Source organism: Chenopodium album, chromosome 6 (genome assembly GCF_948465745.1).
Source record: "Chenopodium album chromosome 6, dcCheAlbu1.1, whole genome shotgun sequence".
NCBI classification, from domain to species: domain Eukaryota; kingdom Viridiplantae; phylum Streptophyta; class Magnoliopsida; order Caryophyllales; family Amaranthaceae; genus Chenopodium; species Chenopodium album.
In genome coordinates, this window is record NC_137839.1 from 65,510,750 (window position 1) to 65,536,349 (window position 25,600).

Here is a 25,600-nt window from a genome sequence, read left to right on the forward strand (position 1 = left end):
TATCCAAACAATCAAATTTGATTAGTAAATTAAACAAGTAGAAACTAGCAATCCGGGGCATCGCCCAGGCCACACACTAGTTATCAATTAAAATAAAGTAGGACATTTTGTGAAAAACTACCTTATAAAGCACTTTTTTTTTTTTTTTTTTGCGAGAAACTACCTAATAAAAAAAATGTTGTAAGAAACTACCTTTTAAAAGGATAAATGTTATAAAAGACTACCTTTGGTCGAAAAGTCGTCGTTTACTTTTATTTTCCGGCGTTGATTATGTCACGTGCCAATTATGAAAAAAGGGGGAAAGGGTGAATTAAAAGTCACGTGATGTGGTCTCTTATGTAGTTATATTTACCCACCAATTCCTCATTTCTAAGCCTTGTTGTCGAATGAAAATCTTGGATCTGCCACTGGTCAAGCTCGAACCTCACACCTTGAGGATGCAAGGCAATTGCACTAAGAGGTCTTCCTCAATGAAATGCATTAATTATAAATATAACTCATGAGTTAAATCTGTTGAATTCTTTGTTGTCCTCTCTTGGCATTGCCATTAATATAATGTGTCTCATGGAAGACAAAGAAATTAAAAAGCCCACAATGTATATTGTATATTCGTTTGTTTGCTGAGCCTGAGTATTGTGCTATGTCCGTTACAACTTGTGAGATAAATTGGTTGAAGTTTTGTTGTCAGCTTTTGATATTTTGCATCCCAATTCCCCTATGAAATTATTTTGTGATGGTCAATCAACTTATTTTATGATTGTAATAAAAATGTATTATAAAGACAGATTGTCATTTTAGTCGTGATGAGTTAGTGTCTAGTAATTTAATTAGCTACTGCATATGTTCCTACATTCCATTAATCAACAAATTTTTAACCAAGGCACTTGGGAAGCATCAATTTTATTTGTAACTTAACATGATGGGTATTCATCATTTACATGTTATGATATATCTATGTAAGGTTAGGAGTTTTGGCAAGTTAAGTCTTGGTTATAAGAGACTATATATACATATGTGTTAATTGTAAAATCTAATAACAACTCTCAATCTGAATCATAGAAAACATCCTAAATATAACTTGGGACTACAAAAATTGAGTTGACTTGAAAAAGTTTGGAGAAAAATTAGTCAAATATTGGCATTCAACCCAATGAATTTATCCCAAAGTTCAACCATAATTGGGGGCATCGTCTGGCCCCAAAACTAGTTAAGGGGGATTCATTTCTCCTTAATCAATCAATCAATGGTTATTTGGAATCCAATGCTAGAGGAGATTGTAACTTTCATACCCTCCATCACCCTTTTTATAGTCGGACAAACCTCCCATAGTCCTATTCAATCAATCTCTCTCATGTTTATTTGTATATCTAAATGTCTACCATGTTCAACATCCCTTTGTCCCAAGTTAGGGTACTGTCTCTTTCCTCCAAAAAAAAAAAAAAAAAGGGTACCGTCTACATGTCTTAATTTTTAAACTTTTGAGAGTCGAACACTTAGATATGCACTTTCATGCAAAACCAGTACCCGAGTCTCAGTAACATAGAATTGATAGAAGGCAAGCATTCAGTGGACGGTAGGAAGCAATTGGTACAGTGTGAAGACCTCTAATGAGTAATGACAACAATGTACTTGGTTATTTACGAATCATTATGGAGGAAGAAACTATAACATGATGGCAAACTGCTTGCAAAAAGAAGTGAGGGGATTTCGTGTAGCAAACGAAGGCTTCCTTCTGTTCGTCCATGGTGGCCCTAAATTGCAATAGTCAAAATGGATACAGACCATAGTCACCGTACAGTAGCTTAAATGTAATAACAGCACAATATATCGAAAATTAAGGTCAAATACTCCATCACACAGGATGAGATAATTAAGTTAAAAGTTTAGGTTGCATCAAACGTTATGCAAATCACACTGCACACCAAACATACACTACATACTTATAGACTCGAAACGCTAGAATACAGGACTAGATCCCATTCATTAGCGAATTCACTTGGTCACTTTCAGCTCCGGCCAGTTCAATCTGCATTAAGTTGCATAGTTACACTAACTGGAGCGGGGTCTGGTCTTGGCGGGCATACTGACTATTGGGTTGGAGGGCATTTACTTGGAAGTAATTCCGGGAATCAAACGACTGCGAAGGGACAAGATCATAGTCACTGCCTCCCGGCATCAAACTCATGCTTTGCTGAGCTCTTTCATTTTCAGATATCTGCAATTTAATTCAATTTCATGTGTTCATAAATTTGTGCTTTCGTTGTGTTGACAATAAAGGAAAAGAGAGGAAGGAAGCATATACCCTTGCTCGGAGAAACTGGTTATTGTTATGCAGTTCAATCTCCTGCAGGAGCAACAATTTTGTCAATAAGTCTTATACAATTTGTAAAATTGCTAAAATATTGTTCGAAATGAAAACATCTATTGATCTCTAGAGTACTAGTAAAAGAAAATTGAGGAAGTCTGGTGATGGCTTCTTCCTTTCTTGACAGTAAATCACGTCTTTTAACATACAAAGTAACAAAGTATATTGACAAATATAAGCTAAAAACAATGTTTTTCTCAATTAATTTCCATTATTTTTCGTACTTAAATATAAATCTGAAAATAATCTTTATGAGATTAAATTAGCACAAATAACATGTTTTCAAGTGCTGATAGATGATGCCTATTTTAGAGATAAATAAGTGGTAGTATTTCATGTCAAACTGCACCACCTCATAACCATTTTCCTAGATTAATTTGTAGTATCTTATACAATCAGTAGGTTTAATGTCTATTTTGTTTTATTATCTCTCTAGTCACAGATAAGAATCCTAAGACAAGAGGCTAAAGTGCTTTAAGCTTACAAAAGATTAACAAAGTAATGGGTGTTGGGTCAAACTCAAACTTAATTTCTTACATAAAGTGTAAATAGGTTGAAATAGACCGCATCAAATTGAAACAGAAACTAGATATTGTCATTGAGGCTAGTTCCATGATTCAAATAGATCAGATCTTTCAATATGGCGGCGGCATTGTTTAAGGCTTGTGTAGTCTGAAATTTAAGAAACTACTAACTTTGTTTTTTTAATTGACACCATTTGATTTTTACACTATTTACTGATTGACATTTAGTACCGGCGAAAGTACCTTGTGTTACATTTGCTACCCGTTTAATTTTTTTTTTTTTATTTTGCTACCACCTGAAATCAAATAGTTAAAATTTCACTACCACTTAACGGAAACCGTTAAGGTTCCGTTAAGTTTATCCAAAAAAAAAAATAAATAAATAAATTAATAATAAAAAAAATTAACCCATCCATCCCTGCCACCCCCTCCCCTCCTTGCCACCCCTCCCCCCTGCCGGCGCTCAGATCTTCGGCCGGCGCCGGCGCAAATCCACCCCCTCCCTTTCCCCCACCTTACGCAGCCCCCCTTTCCCTTTCCCCCACCCTTACGCAGCCCGACCCCCACCCCGAACCAACCACCCCCCCCTTTCCCCTTCCCCCCCACCGGAATCCGCTCCCCAGCCCGTTCCCCCACCGAAATCGACCCCCTCCCCTTCCCCCCTACCCTTTTTGGCCTTCCCCTAACCCTAAATCACCACCCCAGAACCACCATAATCGAAACCCTAAATTCGTTTTGGGTGGTTTCGGGGTGGTGGTTTAGTGTTAGGGAAGTCCGAAAAGGGTAGGGGGAAGGGGAGGGGGTCGATTTCGGTGGGGGAACGGGCTAGGGGGCGGATTCTGGTGGGGGAGGGGTGGTTTTGGTTCGGGCAGGGGTCGGGCCTGCATAGGGGGTGGGGGGCTGCGTAGGGTGGAAAGGGAGGGGGGTGGGTTCGCCGCGCCGGCGCCGGCATGCAGGGGGGAGGAGGTGGCAGTGACTCAGTGAGGATGGAAGAGGGGTGGCAGTGAGGGGGAGGGGTGGCTGCAAGGTGGTTGAAACGGTGGCTAAACCCAACTAACGGAAATGGTAACGGTGTAAGCAATTGGTAGTGAAATAAATATTTTAGAGATTTGGGTGGTAGCAAAATAAAAAAAAAAATATTAAACGGGTAGCAAATGTAACACAAGGTAGTTTCGCTGGTAGCAAATGTCAATTTCCTTAAAATTATGATAAATCATAAGTGAAATCTTATAAGAATCATCTCAACGTATATTTCATTAAAATCCACTTCTTATAAATTTACAATGTCGAGATTTAGAGATATTAAGCGTTAAAATAGTGCATTGGAAAGCATAAAAAGAGAGAATTGTCAACTAAAAAAAAACGGTGGTAATATTAATAAAGGCAAAAGAGTTAAATCAGATGAGTACACGAGACAGGACTAACTTTGGTGACTACTAGAACATCTAAACAGACTCTAAGACGACCTGTTTGTAACATTGCACCTAAACTGACAGAACAATTAACTCACTGAAAAGATTAAACTTATTCACCTAATCTAGTTATAGCTTGAAAAATAAACCACTAAATACAGTAGATCATGTCAAATAAATTCTACAATATCACTCCATAATGGGGAACAAGTTGGAACTTGGAAGACAAGATGACACCAACACATTGATCAAAACTTTCCATGGAAAATGTGTAACGGCTTCTTTTCAGTCACATAATATTCATCAATGCTTATTTATGTAAAGTGATTGCTATTGTTTAAACATCTACGGATTACATATTTTGATAGATGAGGCTGTTGTGGTTACAAAGTTCTTAGTACTATTGTACAATCATATTGGTGTAATTAGAAACTCAGATAAATAGACATTATGTTTTATTCTGGATCATTTTAGTATAGGGACAGATTAACATACCCTTTTCTGCATAAACTCGATCTCAGCGAAGAGTAGTTCATTCTGGAAAACACAAAAATTAAGGAAAAATGAATTACAAGAGGATGTCAAAAGAACTGTATTAACAAGCCAACTTCATATAGCTTTCTTATCTATTTACCTTTTTGGACCGAATTCTATTAATTCCTTTCTCAAGTTTAGTCTCGAGGTTCTTCAGCTCCTTCATACTTAGGCTGCTCAGCCCTTCACCCATCATATGCCTGGAAAGAAGCCTATAGTTCTATTTCAGTAATGTTTGCTCTAAATATAATACTTCGTATTATTTTGTTAATCAAGGTTTACACAGTAAAATTTACCTGTTGTTCTCTGTTGCAGTTTTGATTTGGCCTCGCAGCTTGGCAGCCTCTTGCTGATAGTACTGCAATTTACATTCAAAATTATATTACACAATACTCTTTAACCTAAATCACATTTCTAGGTTTAGGGAATTAGGTAACTATGATTTCACCACTTTGTAAGAAACTTATATAAATGTTCTTCCTACCAAAACAAAGAAATGCGAGCAATCAAGTGAGGTTAGTTAGTTGCATTATACCTGAGCATTGGCTTCAGCAACTGATCCAGCACCAGTCTGATCAGAGCACGCTTTCTTGTACCTGTCAATTGTGCCCTTGACACTGCAGCTAAAGAATATCAATTAGTTCCATGACCTTCCATTTCCTAATTTTTTATAATTGTTTTTAATTGAACAATTTGATAAACAATGATGACCAATATACCCAGCTACAGTAGTTGTGTAGCCATTATATTTCAAAAATAATGATGACCCTATCTCATGCACACATACATTTAGAAATGATATTGTTGGGTTTGGGTGTGGCATAAATTTTATAGGCCCGTGTTCGGGAAGTTTTTTATACTGGTAGCACAATTAGTATTTTATTCTATAGATATTTCTACATCATGTAACCCCTAAAATGATCTAGAGAATTCTCAACATTGGAAGCAACAAAAAGAGATAGGTTGTGAAATTTCAAGAAAAATTGAAGGAAATTCTAGAAATTTCTAGCCATTTCTTTTAATCAACATATTCGAATATAAATATGGGAAATGGACCTTTAATTTAAGCATACAAACACATGCCTATACACAAGCCTACCTATCTACCTTCTTTTGTATATTATCAACCTTCTCTACTACGAATCCTTCTTTTGTATATTATCCACCTTCTCTATTACGAATCCACTATTGAGTTAGTGGTTCGGGTGCTCGTCATCAGGATTATTTTGTAAAATATGTCAAATATTATATTTTAGGTCCTTTTTAATACTTCTCTGGCCTTTATTTACCCTTTCTTATTACCACTTTTCATTCCCTACATATGTTTTTATTATTTCCTCCACATAGTCATTAATCCTAACAAATAAACAAGAAAGATTATTCAATAACTACACTAAAATTGTAGCTACTGTAACTACTTTTTATCCAAATCATTAAATTTCATAGAAATAATAATATCTAACCGTTTAGATCAAAAGAAAAATGAATAACAGTTATAAATTGAATATCAATTATTCAGACGATTATGCCTTATATCCTTGAAAACAATTCAAATATGATAAAGTAAAGATCAAAATGTAGCACTTACAAATTTAATCGTACAGTCATGCATCAATCAATCTCCATCACAAATGATAAAATTAAAAAAGAAAAAAAATCTAAATAACTTATATAACGATTTCAAATAAACTTCCAGTAATATATTATATAACTTTATTTTCATGATTTTTTGTTTACAACTATATATAAGCATTGTAAAAACTTATAATTTGGAAACATCCGATCATTATTACTTGTGGCAGTTAAGCGGAAAATGAAATAAAATTAAATTTTAGTGACTTATCCAGGTCGTTATGAGAAAGGGGAAAGGGAAAGGAAAAGTGAAAGAGGAAAGATTAATAAAGTATTTTTCAAAGTGAAAAAAAATTTATAATATAGTCAATAGATAGATGATATAGATTTAATACTAGAAAATTGATGGTTATGATCAAACGGTTATATTGGCTACAAAATTAGAGTGATCATTACAAAATTGTTCTCAAATCAAAACAAATATGCGCGATTAATCATTCAACTAAAACTTGTTTGACATAATATCTTTTTTATTGTGAAATTGTCATACGGAGTATTAATTATTCATCATTAACACCATTTTTTTTGCCATTATATTTTGGCTTCATATTATCCTAACATAGTTGCATTACGTAACTAGCAACCATCGGATAAGCCAATTCATCTACAAATAGTGAAATTGAAATACTATTATAAAAAAAGTGAGAATATATACATAAGTAAAACTTACATATGCAAGGGAGGTTTTTTCTATAAAGTCGTAATACACTTTTATTAAGATAGTCGTCAATAAATCACAATATATTATGTATTTAATTTGGAAAGACAAACAACACAAGCAATGTATTTAAGTTATTGATAGATCATAGATGGTGTACAGTGAAATTAAACACACATATCGGACAAGCTAGACTCTAGAAGTAGTCGTTATTTTGACATAAGTAAATTTACGTTCCTGACCATGATCAAATAATCAAATAATATACACTCTCCTTTCAACAAATCTAGTCATAACTCTAACCTCTTAAACCGAATATTCCCAACCTCTTAAACCGAATATTCCCAAGAACTTAGTATCAGGAAGGATAAGAAGGGAAGGGGTAGGGAGGGGAAGAAAGAGAAGGGGAGGGGAGGGAAGAAGAAATTGAACCTTCCTTGTTTGGATAAAGGAGAAAATGGAGGAAGGGGAGGTGCATTCACCATTTTTTATTGGTTCTTAATATGTGAGTTGCTTGCATGTTGCAATCAACATTATACTAAATTTTACAAAAATTATATTGCAGTTATTTTTATTATAGTTTAAACCTGATAAAAAAATAGGAAATTTTAACAATTACCACCTACTATTTTTTCCATTTTAGTAATTACCACCTGCTATTATTTTTTTTGAAAATTACCACCTACTCTTTTATGTTAAGATATTATTTTGAGAATATATCTTTAGGGTTTATGATTATGGTAGTATATCTTTTAGGAATATCGTTTCCTATCTTATGTTCGTAGGTATTGTATAAATACTCTACCTATTGATGAATAATAATCAAGCAAAGCTATTCTCTCACAAATAATTTAGCACCTCTCAACTACCTTTTGATGTCATGTAGGTCCCACCTTTTACCTTCCCTCTTCTTCTCCCTCCCTTTTCTCATTTCTCACTCAATTTTCATCTCCCCTTACTCATTTTTTTGAGCGAAAAAATAAATTGGGGCCCAACTAGGTGGTTATTTTTTGAGCGAAAAAATAATTTGAGCGAAAAAAATTAGTCAAAGGAGATGAAACTCGAGTGAGAAATGAGAAAAGGGAGGGAAAAGAAGAGGGAAGGTAAAAAAAAATGGGGCCTACATGACGTCATAAGGTAGTTGAGAGGTAACTAGGTGGGAATTTTTTTTTTTTTTTTGAAAGAGTAGGAGGTAATTTTCAAAAAAAAAATAATAGCAGGTGGTAATTACTAAAATGGAAAGAATAGTATGTAGTAATTGTCAAAATTTCCAAAAAAAATATTGATAAACGTCATTAAAATCAAGCAAAAATAGATAATTTAATATCTCATGCTATTCCAAAAAAAAATTATGTACATTATCTAAAATATCAAATTGATTTTCAAACTGACTTTCAAACAAAAATTGAAGGAATATATAAAAAAAATAAATAAATAAAAAAATAAAAAAATAAATTGAAAATTGAATAAATATTAACAATGAAGAAAAGCAGCAAATCCCTAGAAATTGGAGGATAAAATTCGTGAGACGCAGAGTAGAATAACATGTTGCATCATTTGGCCTTTACCTTGAAAATTCAAGAAATAGAAAGAGATGAATTAGCATTGTCAAAAACCCTTGAAATTTGGAGAAAAATCATGAGAACAATATGGAGGAGGAGAGAGAAAATGATAAAGGAGGAGATTCAATAAAGTATTCCAGTTGAATGTTAATCTATTGTTATTGTTTTCCTTCCAAATCTTTTCAAATTTGGAAGGATTTTACACTATAACAATTAAACAAAACTTTTCCTTTCATTTCCCTCACCCCTTAATTTGATATCCAAACAATGGATTTCATCCCCCTTCCTTTCCCTTCTCTTCCTTTCCCTCCATTCCTTCTTATCCAAACAAACTGTTAGTTATTCTACTTTTAATTACATTTTCCTTCTACACTCTCCTTTCAACATATCTGGCCATAACTCTAACCTCTTAAATTGAATATTTCCAAAAACTTAGTTATTCTACTTTTTTTTTTTCCCTCTGTATATTGAGTTTTTCCAGCACATGCCCTTAAGCATTTCAGTTATTGGGTACGCATTGACACAATTTGAAAATACAAATATAAATTGTTTGCCCAAATCTCTAGTTCTTTATTCTAGTACAATATTTTTTTTTTCCCATGTATTGTTGCTAAACAGCAAAAGGAGAAAAGTGGAGAAGGGCAAAAGCACAAAAACAGCAAAACAGATAAGATGAAATTAAGAAAATCAAAAGCTTACATTTATTTTTCCCTCTATAAGTAAGTTGCAAATCTCTTATCTCAAAAATAAAGATATCGTGATAATAAAATTAAATAAAAGCAATCAATATTGCAAATTAAGGAGTAACAACCATGTTAGTCGTATAATTCAAACTAAAAGTCAATCAATTATAAACCGTAAAGTGAACGCATGAAAAAATCTCACAAACAAAACCAACGATTATGGAGTAGATATTACTGTAATTCTACCACTGACTAAACGACATTGAGTACAAGTATGAACAAACAATATGAATAATTTCATGAAATGATTATTACATCTAAAAATAGATACGTACTTCAGTAATTATTTTAGTCAAATCAATCTAATACCTTAGTCCAACACGAAAAGCCATACAAAACAGTAATTTGAATGAAAAGTAAGAAAAACCTCAGTAAACTCAGCTTCAGAGTTCAGAATATTTACTGTTTGATGCGATGTAATTTAGTATGATATGACCTAAATTTAACATATTTAATGTTTTTATAACATCAAATTAAATTAAAAAATTGACTGAACTCTCTCGAATTTGGTGATACCTTAATTTCCTCGAGTAAGTGATTGGCTAAGTTCTGCCACGTTGTCATGTGGTCCAGTGATATGATTGGTTAGAATAAGACTAGTGAGTTGAGAACTGAGCCACGTGTCAGAAACCCATTATCCGTTGGATATTAACCCACCCGATTACCCTAATATCCAAGGGTTTTGGAATTTTTTTATTATTAAAAAATGGAATACTAAAATTAGTCTTTTCCAAATTTCTATCAATCAATAAATAAAAAATAAAAAATTGAAAATTGAAGTCTGACTAAAAAATAGCAGCTGTAGGTGTAGGGCTCTTTCTTCTTCCATGCATAAATTACACAAAGTCAAGTTTTTCCGTACACTTTCTTTTCTTACTGGTATCTTTCTTCTTTTAATTAAATAAAAACAAAATTAAAAACCTTATATTTCTTTTTATTTCATCCTAAAAAAATAAAACTCAAGAATTAGAATTTTGAAAGTAGTTGTAAAAGATTGTGAGAAAAAGCTAGAAGTATAAAGTGGTTGCCAAAAAATTTCCACATAATGCCATTTTTGGAAAAAAATAATTTAACTTTCACTATAACTTCACTTGTCTTTTAACTAGAATTATGACTTTTTTTATAAAAGGATCTAAGTTACCAAATTGAAAAAACTTACATTCTGGAAAACAAAAAAAATAAATAAACAAAAATTAGACATACTTATTCTTTAGAGTAGGTAAAAAGATCTACTTGAATAATTAGGAAACTATAAGATGTAAATACTTTTGATGATAATGAAATATGGCTAATAACCTAAGTTTAATGATGAAAAAATATCATCTTAATTAGAAGATGATACAAGTTTAAGTACAAAACAGTGGCCATAAATTGAATTATTTATCAGATTTATATTTCCTACACAAACTTTTTTTAGGTAGCTTTGGTAAGAGTACGTAAATTTCTTTGAAAGGCATGAGTATTGTACAAAAATATCTAAGCAAGATCTAGTCTCAACACACCCTAATTTTCCCTAATAAAGTGAAAGTTTGTGAAAAAAGGATGATGCAATTTGATTGGTTCAACACACTCTGAAAAAAAACAGCAATGTTTTTGTTGTTTTTGCTGTTTCAGACTCAACAGTGATGAGATCATCAAAGAGTGAGGTGGTTCTTTTTTGTTGAAAGAAAACTGTAAAAAATAAAAATTAATTTTACCCAATTTTTATTTTGAACTCATAGAGAAAGTGAGATCCTTTCACAATCTAAGAGGGTATTGTACAAAATAAAAATTAATCCAATTATTATTTTTATTTCTTTCACTATTTAAGTTAAAAGAGTAACTCTTTGTATTGGAAATCATATCATTACACTACCCTCTTTCTCTTTATATTTGTCAGATTACCCAAAAATATTAATAAAAAACAAAAATTATAAACAAAAAACACAAAAGATTCCTCTTTTTCTCAATTTGAGCATAAAAAATTATATTTTCTATTTCATTCTTGTTAAAGCTATAAATCTCTTGTAAATGGTCAGTTTTAGGACTTAGTGATAATAACCCTAATTATGAAAAAAGAATTATACATATAAAAATCAAACGGACCAAATCTGGCAAACTTCTTCTGATTTGTATTATGTTTTTTAACTACTAGCCTTTGTTTTGTTACAAATTTAGACCTACTTTGCCAAAAAAATGAGTTGTGTGCAATAAATTGAAACCCTCAAATATGTCAAGTGGGTGCATTTTTAAGCCCTAATTTTGGCTAATTTATTGACTTTTACAAATACACATCACGTGTAACCAACATATTTTCATCAATATCTAATTATAGGCAAGGAAATTTAGTGTTCTGATAGATTATACCAAGAACCCTAATTTAGTTACACACGCTGCGTGTTAGATGAACAAAATCGAAAACATTGTGGTGTTGTGTTGTGTTACATACTGCTCTATATAATCTTATCTACTAGTAGTAGTTTGATTTTTTGAATTGGGGTTTCTTGAACACAAACTTTTGTGGATGTCCTTTTGTTTTAGCTTTATGGGTAAACTGACATGATATTAAGGAAGTGTCAAGAGATGGGGGTAGAGAGTTTTTCGACGAATCGAAATGTGACAACTATGGGTGTAGTAGGCCTACCCCTTTTCTTCTAGCATCATAGATCATGGGCATATTTGTACTTTCACTTAGAGAGAGAAAGGAAGATTTTAGAGAGAGAATATACAAAGTTAGCAACAATGGAGAAGAGGGTAGGATGGAAAGCTGATCTCATAGTCCTGAAAACTTTCCCAATTTTTCTTACTGTTTTTAAATTTTTATGTATACAATATAATGTTTCCCATTTATTTTAGGTCTGATTTTTTTATGCCAAAAAAAATTGCCAAATTTCTGTTATTTCCTTGTATTACAACCAGATCTATGTTTCTGTCAATCAAAGAAGTAAAAGAAGGCCTTATTTAAAAAAATAAAAAGGGCATCCCTTAAAGCTCTTAACAGAGAAAAAAACAAAACTGAAAGAAAGAAAGACAATTTTAATTTCTCTAAGATATAACCCTTATTTATCATCTTCAAAATTTGTCCAAAAAATTAGTGAATTTGTAAAAAGGGAGGAATTATGTTGAACATATACCTATGATTAGCATACTCATAGAGCCGGCCTCGGCTCGAAAAGACAATAAGGGCAACTTCAGCATCACATAAGACTGATAATTCATAGGCTTTCTTCAGCAATCCATTCCTTCTCTTGCAGAAGGTCACTTGGCGGTTTGTCGTGTTTTCGATCCGCTTGATCTCGATCTTCCCCCTTCCCATCTTTCTTTGGCTTGAGGGTGAACCTTCTTCCATAACTTGTGTTGGGAATTCCATGATTTTGCTAGTTTTTCTGAAAGAAAATTTAATCATATGTTAATCTATTAGCTTAATCAAAAACTTATAACACCAATAAAATAAAATCAATAACATGTACATCATTAAACCAACATAATATCCACAATATTAATCTTATCATTGAGTTATCTAGATAGTTATTTAGTCTTCCAGCTTAGTTCAACGGAATATGCTGTATTCGAAACTGATTTACTAGCTCGAAATTTCATGGGATTGAAAGAGGATAAGAATACCATAAGAGGCGAAGCGAAAACTAATTAGAATTGAAATTTGGAATTGACTAAGCTATTATTTTAAGCTTAATCTCACCTGAGGAAGAAAAAATGAAGAATTAGGAAATATAATTTGTCTGCCCCTCTTTTTCTTCCCTAAAATTCTGCAACAACAGAAAAAAAAAGAAAGAAAACAAATTGGAAGTGAGTTTGCCCTTCTAGTTGGGTATTTATAAAAGTAGAAACCCATTTAATTGCTCAACATTTCTATTTAATTGTCACAAAGTTTTAAAAAAAAATAAAAGAAAAGAAAAATTATTTTTGTTACAAAATTAACCCTTTTATTATACCCTTTTGTATGAAAATGGACGGTTTTGGTTGAAAAGAGAAGGCTAAAAATGGAAATTCACATAAAAAAATTAGACTCCATTAACAGCTGAGTTTTTAACTTTCTTGTGACTGGAAAAAAAAAGGGAGTGATATTGGAGAGAGAGAGAAAGGAAGAATGGGAATTAAAGAGAGAGAAAGGGAAAAGGACTTGTGAAAGAGGTATTATTAATGGGGTGAATGAGACGTTGGTTCAGATCAAGGGTTGCGCACTCTTCCTACCATACTTTGCTTATATATGCTTCCTTAGTTTACCAAAGTTCGACTATACTCTTTTTTATATATCATATCATATAACTAATATATAAAGCTAAACTTTTAGCCAGTCGACGAGACAACGACACTTGGCGTTCCAACTTTTCGCCAAGTGTCGTGCCACGTAGGATAGAATTATATAGAATTCAATTTGTAGGATAAAAAAGGTAGTTTAGAAATTTATTTTCAATCAAATTTGGATAGAAAATATAAAGCTAAACTTTTAGTCAGGCGACGAGATATCGACACTTAGCGTTCCAACTTTTCGCCAAGTGTCGTGCCACGTAGGATAGAATTATATAGAATTCAATTTGTAGGATAAAAAAGATAGTTTAGAATTTTTTTTTCAATCAAATTTGGATAGAATTTTAGGATAAAATTGTTAATTTAGAGTTTTATTTTTGATAAAGTACCAATATTTCATATGTACAAATTGAATTATAATTTTATTAAAAAAAATAGATTATTACTGTCATAAATTATCATATAAATTTATTTTTTGTATCATAATTTTTTTTTGGAGCAAAGGAATTAGTTCAAAATGTACCACATCCATGATTTATAATATATTCTAATCAATTAAAATAATATAATTCACAATCTAATATAATTTTATTACTGTGTGTAGACTTGTCAATCAGGTCGGGTCACGAGTCATTTCAGACAAGGTCAAAAAAAAAAAAAATTCACCAATCTTATTATTATTTGTCATTACATGTCTACAAGTTTAAATCGTCACAAAAACACGTCAATTCCTAACTAATTTTGTATCAATGATATGTTTTAAAATTTGACATATAGATTAAAATATATCTTTAAATTTAATAAACAATCCGGGCATCGCACGGGCACAAAACTAGTAACTAATATATAAAGCTAAACTTTTAGCCAGGTCACGAGGCTGCGACACTTGGCGTTCTAACTTTTCGCCAAGTGTCGCGCCACGTTGGATAGATTTAAATAGACCTCATAAGATTAAAAAAAAGTTAATTTAAAATTATATTTGGATAGAATTTTAGGATAAAATTAGTTTTATTTTAGATAAAATACCAATATTTCAAATGTACAAATTCAATTATAATTCTTAAAAATTAATAAATTATTTTTTGTATCATAATATTTTTGGGCAAAGGAAATAGTTAAAAGCGTAAAACATACATTTATAATATATATACTAATCGGTTAAAATAATATACTTCACAATCTAGCAAATCGTATAAAGATTAAAAATTTATTTTATAATTCAATAAACAACCCGAGCATCGCACGGGGCACAAAACTAGTATATATAAAAATTGAATGGATGTAAGAAAACGGTGAATAAAGTTTACAAGTCGGTGAACATATGTAAATACAGTAACCCATCTGGGTTAGATTAAATAGCATTGCAAACTAGGTTTGACAAAATAAAATAAATTAAAAGTGAGCCGAACTATATAAAAGACGCCATTCATTATAGAATGGAAAACAAATTAGAAATATAAAAGGTATGATGTACTCCGTATAAAATAATTTGAATGAGTAGTGAAATTATTAAAAAATTTCAGGTGTATAAAATAATTTGAATGAGTCGTGAAATTATTTCTAACTACTGTGTACCCTGCACGTTGTACCGGGTTATTACTTTAAAACAAAATGTAACCCAAAACTCCATTGTTGAAGATATTTTATTTTCAATTTTTTTTTTTTGGGTAGAAAGTGAACTTAGATTAGATAATTAAGCAGTCAATAAGTTGAGGCTTGATATTGGTACTGTTGAGGCTATTCCTTTTTATTCATTTTTTTTCAAGTTATTATATGTAGAGCTGTCAGTTTTTCACCCGAACCGTTAAACCCAACTGTTTCAAACCGATCCGAAAAGGAACTGAACTGTTTAAAACCCGTTTTTTGGAAACCGAAAACTGACCCGACCGAATTTTTTCCAAACCGAAACTGAACTAAACCGAATTTGTGCAAACCGTTACTAACCCGACCCGTTATCAAGCCAAACCGTTACAACCCGAAATTGAAAGCAACCCAAACCGATTATGTTTAAACCCGATAGTAACCCGACCCGTTTTAAACCGAAAACCGTTAAAACCCGATAAAAATCCGATAAACCTAAATCGTTCCAACCCGTAACCCGTTGTGAACTTGTGACCGAACAGTTTATAACCCGTAACCCGTTGTGACCGAACCGTTTACGACCCGTAGCCCGTTATGACCAAACCGTTTAAAACCCGTAACCCGTTATGATTGAGTCATTTACAACCTGTTACCCAATATGTTTATGATCTAATCTGTTTCAACCCACTACTCGATAAACCCAACTTATTTATGACTTGACTTGATTATAACATGACTCGTTCCTACCCATTATCTGACTAATTCGACTCGATAATCATCCGACTCAATTTTAACCCGATATGATTTTGATTAGAAACCCGTTTCAAATTGGGTAAACTCGTTTTCAAACCAACCAAGTTCAATCTAAACCGATTATAACCGAAACAATAATGGTTGGACCCGATTTCACCTGATCTATTTTGAACCGAAACCCATTTTCGAACCGACCTAGTTAAACCCAAACTGATTATGACCCGAACCAATTACGACCCGTCCTGATTAAGACCCGAACTGTTTTTAACCGAAACCCACATTAAATGGGCTAAACCCGTTTTCAAACTGACCCAGTTCAACCCACATTGATTATGACCCGAACCGACTAGAACCCGACCCGATAAGGGCCCGATCCGAATAGAAACTGCAATTAAAAAAACCAAACCGAACTGACCCGATAATTTTCAAAACCGACCCAAACCGACCCGCTTATTATTTCAATCCGTTATAAACCGACCCGTTATAACCCGAAACTGATAAACCCAACCCAAACCCGAACTGTTTAACCGAATTGACACCCCTAATTATATGTATAGAGAGAACATAAATTGGCCTTGGCTAAGATGGTAAAGTGTGTAATCTTGTAATCATAAGATCCAATGTTCAAACTTTGTGGGATGTTTTTTCTTATTAATAATAATGACATGGACTAAATGTTGCAATACTAGGAGTGACATAGCACATGATAGTTAACTGATAATGTGATGCAGATTTATATTACACATAAACATTTTTTAGGAACGCTTTTTAATGTATAATAATAAAGTATAAATTTGCTACTTTAATTTTTTGTGTACAATAATAATGGGTGTTACGTCATTACATACATAGATACGAAGTACGGAGTATAATTTTGTTTTGTGTTTTAGTGCCTAAAAGATAAAAAGAAAGAAAGAAATGTGTATTAGTGTATGGGACGGACATAGAATAATGTAACCATGGATATAATAATTACATTTGTCCAGAATCTATAATCATGTATTATAATGAGGGATGTCTATGCTTAATTATCTTAAGTCGGATTAGGGTTATATTTTGATAAATTGAGGAGTAATTTAGTTCAGTACGATAATCAGGCTACTTGACTAACTTGTTCTTTATTTAAAAATAAATAAAAATAAAAATAAAACCTAAACTATATTATATTATGAGTAGCCTAAACTACATTTGACTACCCATTTGAATTTATGGGCTATGGGCTATGGCATTAATCCTAGTAGTTTAATAAGGGTTATTTTGTGATCTTGGCTGATGCTCTAAACTATATTATACTAGATGTAAGTCCGTGCGATGCACGTTTTTAAATATTTCATTTTGTATATTTTTTTGTAATTTCTTAATATTTTTTGTTTTTATTTTCTATTCTATTATTTTAACATTAATTTAATGTAAAATATTTTGTTAAGTTTTAAATTATTCTTATTCAAATTTTACGTATATAGAACTTGAATTTATAAATTGAAATAAGTATTATCTCATGCATCGGATAGTTAGATAAAATCATTAAATCAAAATATATTTTTTGATTTCTAATTATTTGTTAAAATAATATAAATTCTAATGTAAAAGATAATATAAAAGATTTTTTTTTACATAATTTAAATCTTAAATTACTATTTTTTGTTTTCAATTCTCAAATTTTATTTGTTAATTTTTTCTTAAATGGGGACTGAAAATTTAAATTCTAAATTAATATATAAATCTAATTTTTAATTGGTCGAAATATTACTTTTGCTTATGTGGCGTGCGATGCATGAATTTTCATATACATTTTGTATAAATATATTTTTTTGGTGATCTCATAATTTTTTTCTTGCATTATAAGTTTTAAAATTTTGTATGAAAATATCATATCATCAGATATTTACATAAAACCATTAACATCAAATGATAATTTATACTTCCTCCGTTTTATTAATATTGCAACAATGGACTTTTTGCACTATTCATCACTCTTGTTTGACCATATAATATGAGTTATACGTTAAGCAAAATATAGTCAAGTGGGATCTTGTTGGATTCGTCTCATAAAATACTTTCACAATATCAACTTATTATAATTTTTACTCTTACACAATTATAGATAGCATATAAAATGTGTATTGGGATGCGTAATTTCCTCCTTGTTGCAATATTAACAGAACGGAGGAAGTATTTTTTAAATATCAAAATATAATATTTAGTTTTTTAAATAATGTAAATCCTAATATCTAAAGATAATTTCTAGTTTTGTAACAAATAAAAATGATAAAATTTAGTGTTTTTAAATAATTAAAATCCTAATAAATTACTATTCGTCGTTTTTACCTACGTGGCAAAAATTTAAAATTTCATTCGTCACTTTTGTTTAAGTGGCGAGTGATTTTTTTAATTCTAAAATAAAATAGAAATCTTATTTTTAATTGGTCGAAAATATACCTTTTCTTATGTGGCGCTCCCAATGCTTTCCAAAAATGCATACTTTATTTATATATATTAGATTATGAGTATCCTAAACTATGGTGGGTTTGTTAATACACTTCCTTCCTAATTGAATACCTAATCGAGCTGATCATCCAATCATTTGGAATTATACTCCCACAGTCTCCCATTAGCAACATACTGTCATAACTTCTAGTAAACAATTTTTTGAACAATATATTTAAGTACTCCTTATCAAACTAACAATTTATGGGCTTGTTCAGCACTAATTTCTAAATAGCTTCTAGCTAGTTTTTTAGTGGTTTAACTTATTCAAATTATTACTTAGTAAAAAACCTAAGTGTTTGGCAAGTGGGGAGGATAGAGTTTAGTAGTTGGAGTAGCTTTTGTGAAAAATTAATATTATTAAATTAGCTTTTGCGAAAAGCTTGGTAGTAGTTGGAAATTTTCTTTTACTACCTCCGTTTCATAAAATCTGCAACAAACTTGGTTGCACACAACATTTTTTAAGCAAAGATTAATATATAAAAAGAGGACATGTGATTAATTAGATGAGAGAGAAAATAAACACCACTAGCACTCACCTTGTAACCACCCTCTCACTACCATTAATATCTAAAACACCACCACAACCACCCAAAACCCACCCAACCAACTCGCACCACTGCCAATCGAATCCCCACGTCACCAACGAACCCACCCAACCAACTCGCACGACCACCAGCGACCAACTGACCACCTTACCATCTTCAATAACCCGAAACCCCAATTAATTTAACTCACACGACCACCACCGACCAGCCGAAAACCAATGAACCCACCCAACCAACTCGCATCACCACCAACGACTAGCCGACCACCAACGAACCGAAACAACCACCTTACCACCCCCAACAAATCGAATTCCCAACAAACCACCACTAATTATTATTATTATTATTATTATTATTATTGTTATTATCTCACAAACAAAAGTCATACAACCTACAATAAATTAGTGGGAAGTCGAGATACAATGTGGGCCCCCACTCCTCTAGCTATAGCAAAGCCTACCCTAGTAAACATATGAGCTGCACCACGTGCTCCAATGTCTTGCGTCATCGAGAACCTCTGAACTCACTTAAGCAATGCCACAACTTCCTTCTCTAATTCCCCAAGCTAAGAAAATGAGAAGGGAATGAAACCATATCCAATCGCCTGACAACGAGCCTCATACTTAACCCGCTTCCGATGAGCTACATCAGCCACAACTCGTCCAGGAATAAAGTCAGATATCCCTGACCATGTCAAAGGAGAAGATCATGTCAAATCTACACAGACATAGTGACCACGATCCAATGAATAAAGTAACACATATGTTGGTCTGAGGGCCTCATCGTTCCCTCCAGACAACCTAATGTCAACCTCTTTCCTTGCTGAAATCCCAGAACGATAGCAAACATCAACTAGGGTATCCCGAAGAACATTATGTCGATGTTTAATACCCACGATACCAGTACACGACAAAATCACCAAAAGTATCCCCTAGAAAAACCCTCGAACAAGCAGAGCACGGTGTCAAGACAGAGAACAATGGAACACCCAATCGGTAGCATAACACACATCGGTAAGTCTTTGCGTTCATAGTCTGACCCAACCCTGAAATAGGAACGGCCCGAAGCCAAGCAGACGTGTGATCTCCCTGCTGAGATTTCAACAATATTGATAGTCGAGGAAATAATGAAAAGGTGGATTCTGCAGAAGCGGTAACCTTCGTGAAATATATATCTGCCAATTTCTTCATGAGTTTTGAGGCAACGACCTCACTAGGATTACTTAAAAAATCAAACTCCACTGTGCCATTAAACAGACTCAAAGCATCTTTAAAATCTCGACCAAGACTAACAATGTTAGCATGTCGTAGAAGCTTTGTCTGCAACCCAACAAACTGTAATCGAGAAGCAAGAAAAGCATAATGCCAAACATCACCTGCAGAATAAACACCAAGCCCTCCAAACGCAAATGGTAAGGTGGCAAGCCACCACCGCCAATCGCTAAACCCAAAACCTGAAGCAGTAACAATACGCTCCAAATAAGATCGAAGAGCCCAGTCGAAAGTGCGCTGAGCCGCCACAAAATTAAAGTACTTGGGGGGGCAAGTACGCAATGCAAAGAAGAGTAAAGAAACTCCGGTACATGCCCTAAGTAACAATAGCTCACACTGAGGATTATCCAACGTAGCAACCTTATCCATAAGCGCAATGGTCTTGGTCACCTTATGCATTACAAGCAACTTAACACCACGCAAAGGTCGAGCAATGTTAGGTGGAAAGACACCCACAAGCGTGCTTTGAGGGTCTTCTGTTTCACTTCTAAAACCACCTTACCACATCAATCACATCGGCATTTATTAATTAATACCTAATTATGATAGGGAGATTGATGACCAAGAGATGCCAAAGGGGCGGGTCAAATAGGAGAAACATGCCCCATCCCCTTCAAATAAAGATACTGCATTTAGCAGGTAATATAGTAAGGATCGAGTAAAAATCATACCTACCATGGGTGGTGAGGTAGGTATGTTGGACCTACCCTAAATAATTTGTGCCCCACCTCCACCTGCCCCACCGGCCCCACATACCCCAGAACCCCCCAATTTTTGTTATCGTTTCTTGTCTTACACACGCCCCATATTCACCTAATTTTTATTTTTCATATGGCGGTAATGTCATTGTGTCTTATTTATAATTGTTATTAACCTTTGATCAAATGACCTAATGTAGCTTACATTTATGTGAATGGGTGATATGCTCGATCAAACCTTTCTCTGTCGTCAACAATAGTGGTGGGTACATTATTTTTGTTAGTTTTTCACATGAGCTAGTTTCACTAGCCGGTTGTGTGAGTTGGTTCACTAAATGCTTATTCCTTTTTTTTTTTTGAGAAAAATAGATGGCATGCCTTAAATTAATAAATTTTCCATCAATATATATGGGGAGACCTCACAATGACTATGGTTCTCCCAAACTTGTTCAAAACCGAAAGGCACTATACGGGCTAAATGATGAGCTACATTATTTACTTCCCATTTGACATGACACTAAGAGATAGAATTAAAAGAATTACAAGATTTTAGTGCATCCTCATGATGCATATTAAGATCAGTGATATAAAAGAAGCCATCGCAAATTCTTCCAATAAGAGCCTGGCAATCCAATTCAACCACAATATCTCTGAGCCCATAACGCTTTGCTAGTCTGATAGCCATCAACATAGCCTTGCATTCATCAATTATGGGAGGCTAGTAAGAACGAGAACGTGTACAAGATGCGATTAAAACTTCCCCCTGGCTGTTCCTGACCACCACACCAAGACCCACCCAACCTTCTTCGCGGAGAGACACATCACAATTTAGCTTAATTACCCCATCTGGCGGTGCTTGCCATGCCTTAGGACTGCTTCTATTCTTGGCTCTTTTCACACTATAGATTTTCTCCGAGCAAGAGATACATTCACTCACTAGCCTCTTCACTTTTTTCACATGTACAGGGTGAAAAATTTCAGCCCCTTGGATTATTTTTTTCATTTTGTCTTCTCCACAGGTTCCACATAAGAATAGCTCCCCTGCATTTTTTACTAGAGCTAAGCTTGCTCCACACCTCAAAGAAATCAAGGAAGGACAACCCTTGTAGGCCGGCCAAACCGCGGGCTCTTGGTAGTCATACTCCACCCAGAGGTCCCTGAAAATAGGACACTCGAAGAAAGCGTGCCTAAATTTGTTAGGGCTATAAAGGCACTAAGGATAGGTTTCAACATCCGACAGATGTCGATACTTCAAGTAAGCTCAAACTAGGAGTGTACCTGTGCAAATTCTTCAAATTAAATGACAAACCTTTAGCGTGACATCGAGCTTCCAAATATCCACCCAAGTCTTCTAAAAATCATCCAAGTTGCACGATTTCCAAAGCATATAGGCGGTCTCAACCCAATAGACTTCATCCATGGAACAAGCCCAAAAAACCAAGTCTAATGAAGGGTTGGAGCTCAAAGGGATAGAGAGAATGTCACTAGCACCCAATTCATTGAAAATATCATAAATTATAGCTTCCTTCCATTCTCTTTTTCCATGAACAATCAAATCTGCTACCACTTTGACTGCTTCTGATCTTTATGAATAAATAAACCTGTTAGCGTCGGTATCGACCTAAGGATCACACCATATGTTAACGTCGTTCCATTTCCAATTCACTACAAAAGACCATCCTTGAGTAGAGCTATAGTGAACCATATACTCTGCCAGGAGTAGCTTCCAGCATAGCCCAAACTTGACTCCAAAACATTGCAATTCGTGTAGTATTTAGCACCCATAACCTAGATAAGAAGAGATTTTGGAAACTTGGTAAGTTGCCAAGCTTATCTTCCAAGAAGTGCTTCATTGAAAAGTCGCAAACCTCTGAAACCCAAGCACCCCAAACATTTTGGAGTACAAAGATCCACCCACTTTTTCCAATGTACTTTGCGATCCTTATTGGTGCCACCCCAAAGAAATCTTGCCATCATAGAGTGAATGTCATGAAAACACTATACGACAATCTGTAAACTCCCATTAAACACGTGGGAATTGTTTAAATCACATATTTTAAATGCACTTCCTTTCCGGCATGAGACAACAACTTTTCTTTCCACCCATTTAACTTCTTCCAAATTCTATCTATATAAAAGGTGTTTAGTAAATAGTTTTCATGAACCTATATTAACTTGATTGTATGAAATGACCAATAAGTACAAACATGTATGATCTACAGTAGTTTAAGAAAACTTGGTAATGGCTGCGCAATATATTTTATCAACTTTAATGTAAGGTATGTAGATGATTTATGATTCCTTCCCCCTTAACTATAACAAACCTTTCTCACAATAATAATAATAATGATGATGATGATGATGATGATGATGTGAAAATAAGAAAAAGTGACACTACTAGAAAACAGGCCATTTCCAACGGAATTTTATCGTTGGAAACACCCTAAATTCCGTCGGAAAAGCCCTTTCCGACGGAATTTTGTCGAAACTTGTTGTCGGAAAACCCTTTGTAGGAAAAACAGCCTATTCCGACGGAATTTTCCTACGGAATTCTGTTGTCAGAACAGATTTTCTGGCTCTAGGAAAGTCCGTCGCAACTTCCGTTGAAAAATATTTCAATTAAAATAAAAAAAAACGCCGCACCACCAAGGGCACGGCGTGTCACCACCCTATCCCCAACAGCAGACCACCACCGCCACTACCCCCCACATCATCCACAACCAACCTGTAACCCTAACCCTAAGCACAAACCGCCACTCTAGCCTAGATCTAAACTATCCCCACCCTTACCCGAAGCACACCACCCTTCAACCTAACCCGAAACAGACCCACCCCCTAACCCCGAACCAGACTCACCCCCTAACCCAAACCAGACCACCCTAACCCACCCAAATAAATATCTACCACCAAAACAAACGCATATCTACAACCCTAACACTACCAAATCCAACCATACTACCCATCCTAAAACCACCACCGCCGCCAAAAAGCACCACCACCGCCAAAAAACAAAACAAAAACGAAAAAAAATTTAAAAGAAGAAAACATACCTTAACAACAGAAACTTCGAATTTTAACCCGAATTTGGTTTAATTTGGCTAAATTTGACCCTAAAACCTCTAGATCTAGAGATTTCATGGTCAAATTTGACCGTATAAACCATTAGTATGAATGAAATAGAAAGAGAATCATTGGCGACCGTGAGAACCATTATCTTGAGAAAATAGTTCAGTTCAAATTGAGAAAGAGAATGAGGAAACAAGAGGAGGAGAAAATAGAAAAGATAAGTGGAGAAAGGAGACCGTGAGAACTGAGGAAATAAGAGGGAAGAGGAAGAGAGGAGAGGAGAGAGAAATAGAGGAGAGGCGGAGTGAGAGAATAGAGGAGAGAGAAAGAGAAATCAGAATTTAAAGGGGGGGGGGAGCCGTTTTTAATTAGGGTTTATGGGTCTTTTTTTTTTTAAAAAAAAAAAACTTAAATTCCGTCGTTAAGGGTTCAAATTCCGTCGGAACCGTTTCGTCGGAAATGACCTATTTTCTAGTAGTGTGAAAGATTGAGAGAGAATTAATGTATGTATCTTTATTCCATATGATGGGGTATATATACATACAATATAATTAGGGTTTTCTTATATAAAAATAAACCCTAGATTTAGAATATTTTGGATGATACAAAAAGGATAATGGGCATCCAACCAATGTTTCATAACACTCCCCCTAGGATGTCTATTATTGAAAATTGTGCCTCGTTAAAACCTTATTAGGAAAAACCCTATATGGGATAAAAACCTAATTAAGGAAAAAGGGTACAACATTCTTCGTAATACACTTGTGATGCTGCCTCATTGTAAACTGTACCTTACCAGGAAAACCCAATGTGAGATAAAACCATGGCCAAGAAAAAAAGAGTGCAGCGCGTATTTTCTCCCAATAATGAATATATAACTTGAGATCTTCTAGTGCCACAACAATGAATCCAACATGGTTGGATATCTTCTCATATGTAGTAAAATATCATTTGTTGATCTTCGATCCTCCTGAACTGAAATTGCATCTTCAAGTCTTCAAGTGTTCACGTGAACATGTGAAATGTCTTCATGTCACCATACATGTGTTTATCTCTAATATCATTATATCAATCTTTGTTTAATAATTGATTTAAAAGTTAAACTCATGCGGTTATGACTTCTTCTTGAGGTTGTGAATAATAGAAATTGATGATCATTGTTTGATTAAACATCCATTAATAATAATTTGATGACAAAACTTGATATATATTATTAATGTCCTTCAATCTCATATGAATTATAAGATAACACATGTAATTATATACACTAATTATGGTTATTCTGGACCATAAGAAAACATTCTCACACATAAGTATTCCATTGATATTCTTTAGACGTTACGTTTCATAATTAACACGGTAGCTCTCTTGCAAATACAAATAGTAAATCTCACTAACTTTTATATGCTCAAACTTCAGGTTGAGGTGTCATTGATGTAGTCACATAGACTTTAATTTTCAAGAGTTTGCTAATAATTGCAATAATATTCAAGATGTAAACTTTGTAGAGCTAGATAT

At 33.7% G+C, this 25,600-nt stretch overlaps 1 protein-coding gene across 2 annotated transcripts; it reads right to left on the reverse strand.

The window, feature by feature from the left end:
* Window positions 1-1,759: 1,759 nt before the first annotated feature.
* Window positions 1,760-13,633, reverse strand: LOC145635024 (floral homeotic protein AGAMOUS-like). Of its 2 annotated transcripts, none has more exons than XM_081686330.1 (9): window positions 13,363-13,633; window positions 13,110-13,176; window positions 12,544-12,795; window positions 5,371-5,452; window positions 5,132-5,193; window positions 4,936-5,047; window positions 4,797-4,838; window positions 2,303-2,344; window positions 1,760-2,215 (listed from the first exon to the last, which is right to left on the reverse strand). In XM_081686330.1, the coding sequence occupies exons 3-9, from the start codon at window positions 12,777-12,779 to the stop codon at window positions 2,045-2,047; spliced, it is 747 nt and encodes a 248-aa protein (XP_081542456.1). In that variant the 5' UTR covers window positions 12,780-12,795; window positions 13,110-13,176; window positions 13,363-13,633; the 3' UTR covers window positions 1,760-2,044. The 2 variants fall into 2 exon arrangements, with proteins under 2 accessions (XP_081542456.1, XP_081542455.1); XM_081686329.1 differs by having other exon boundaries at window positions 5,371-5,458.
* Window positions 13,634-25,600: the final 11,967 nt, after the last annotated feature.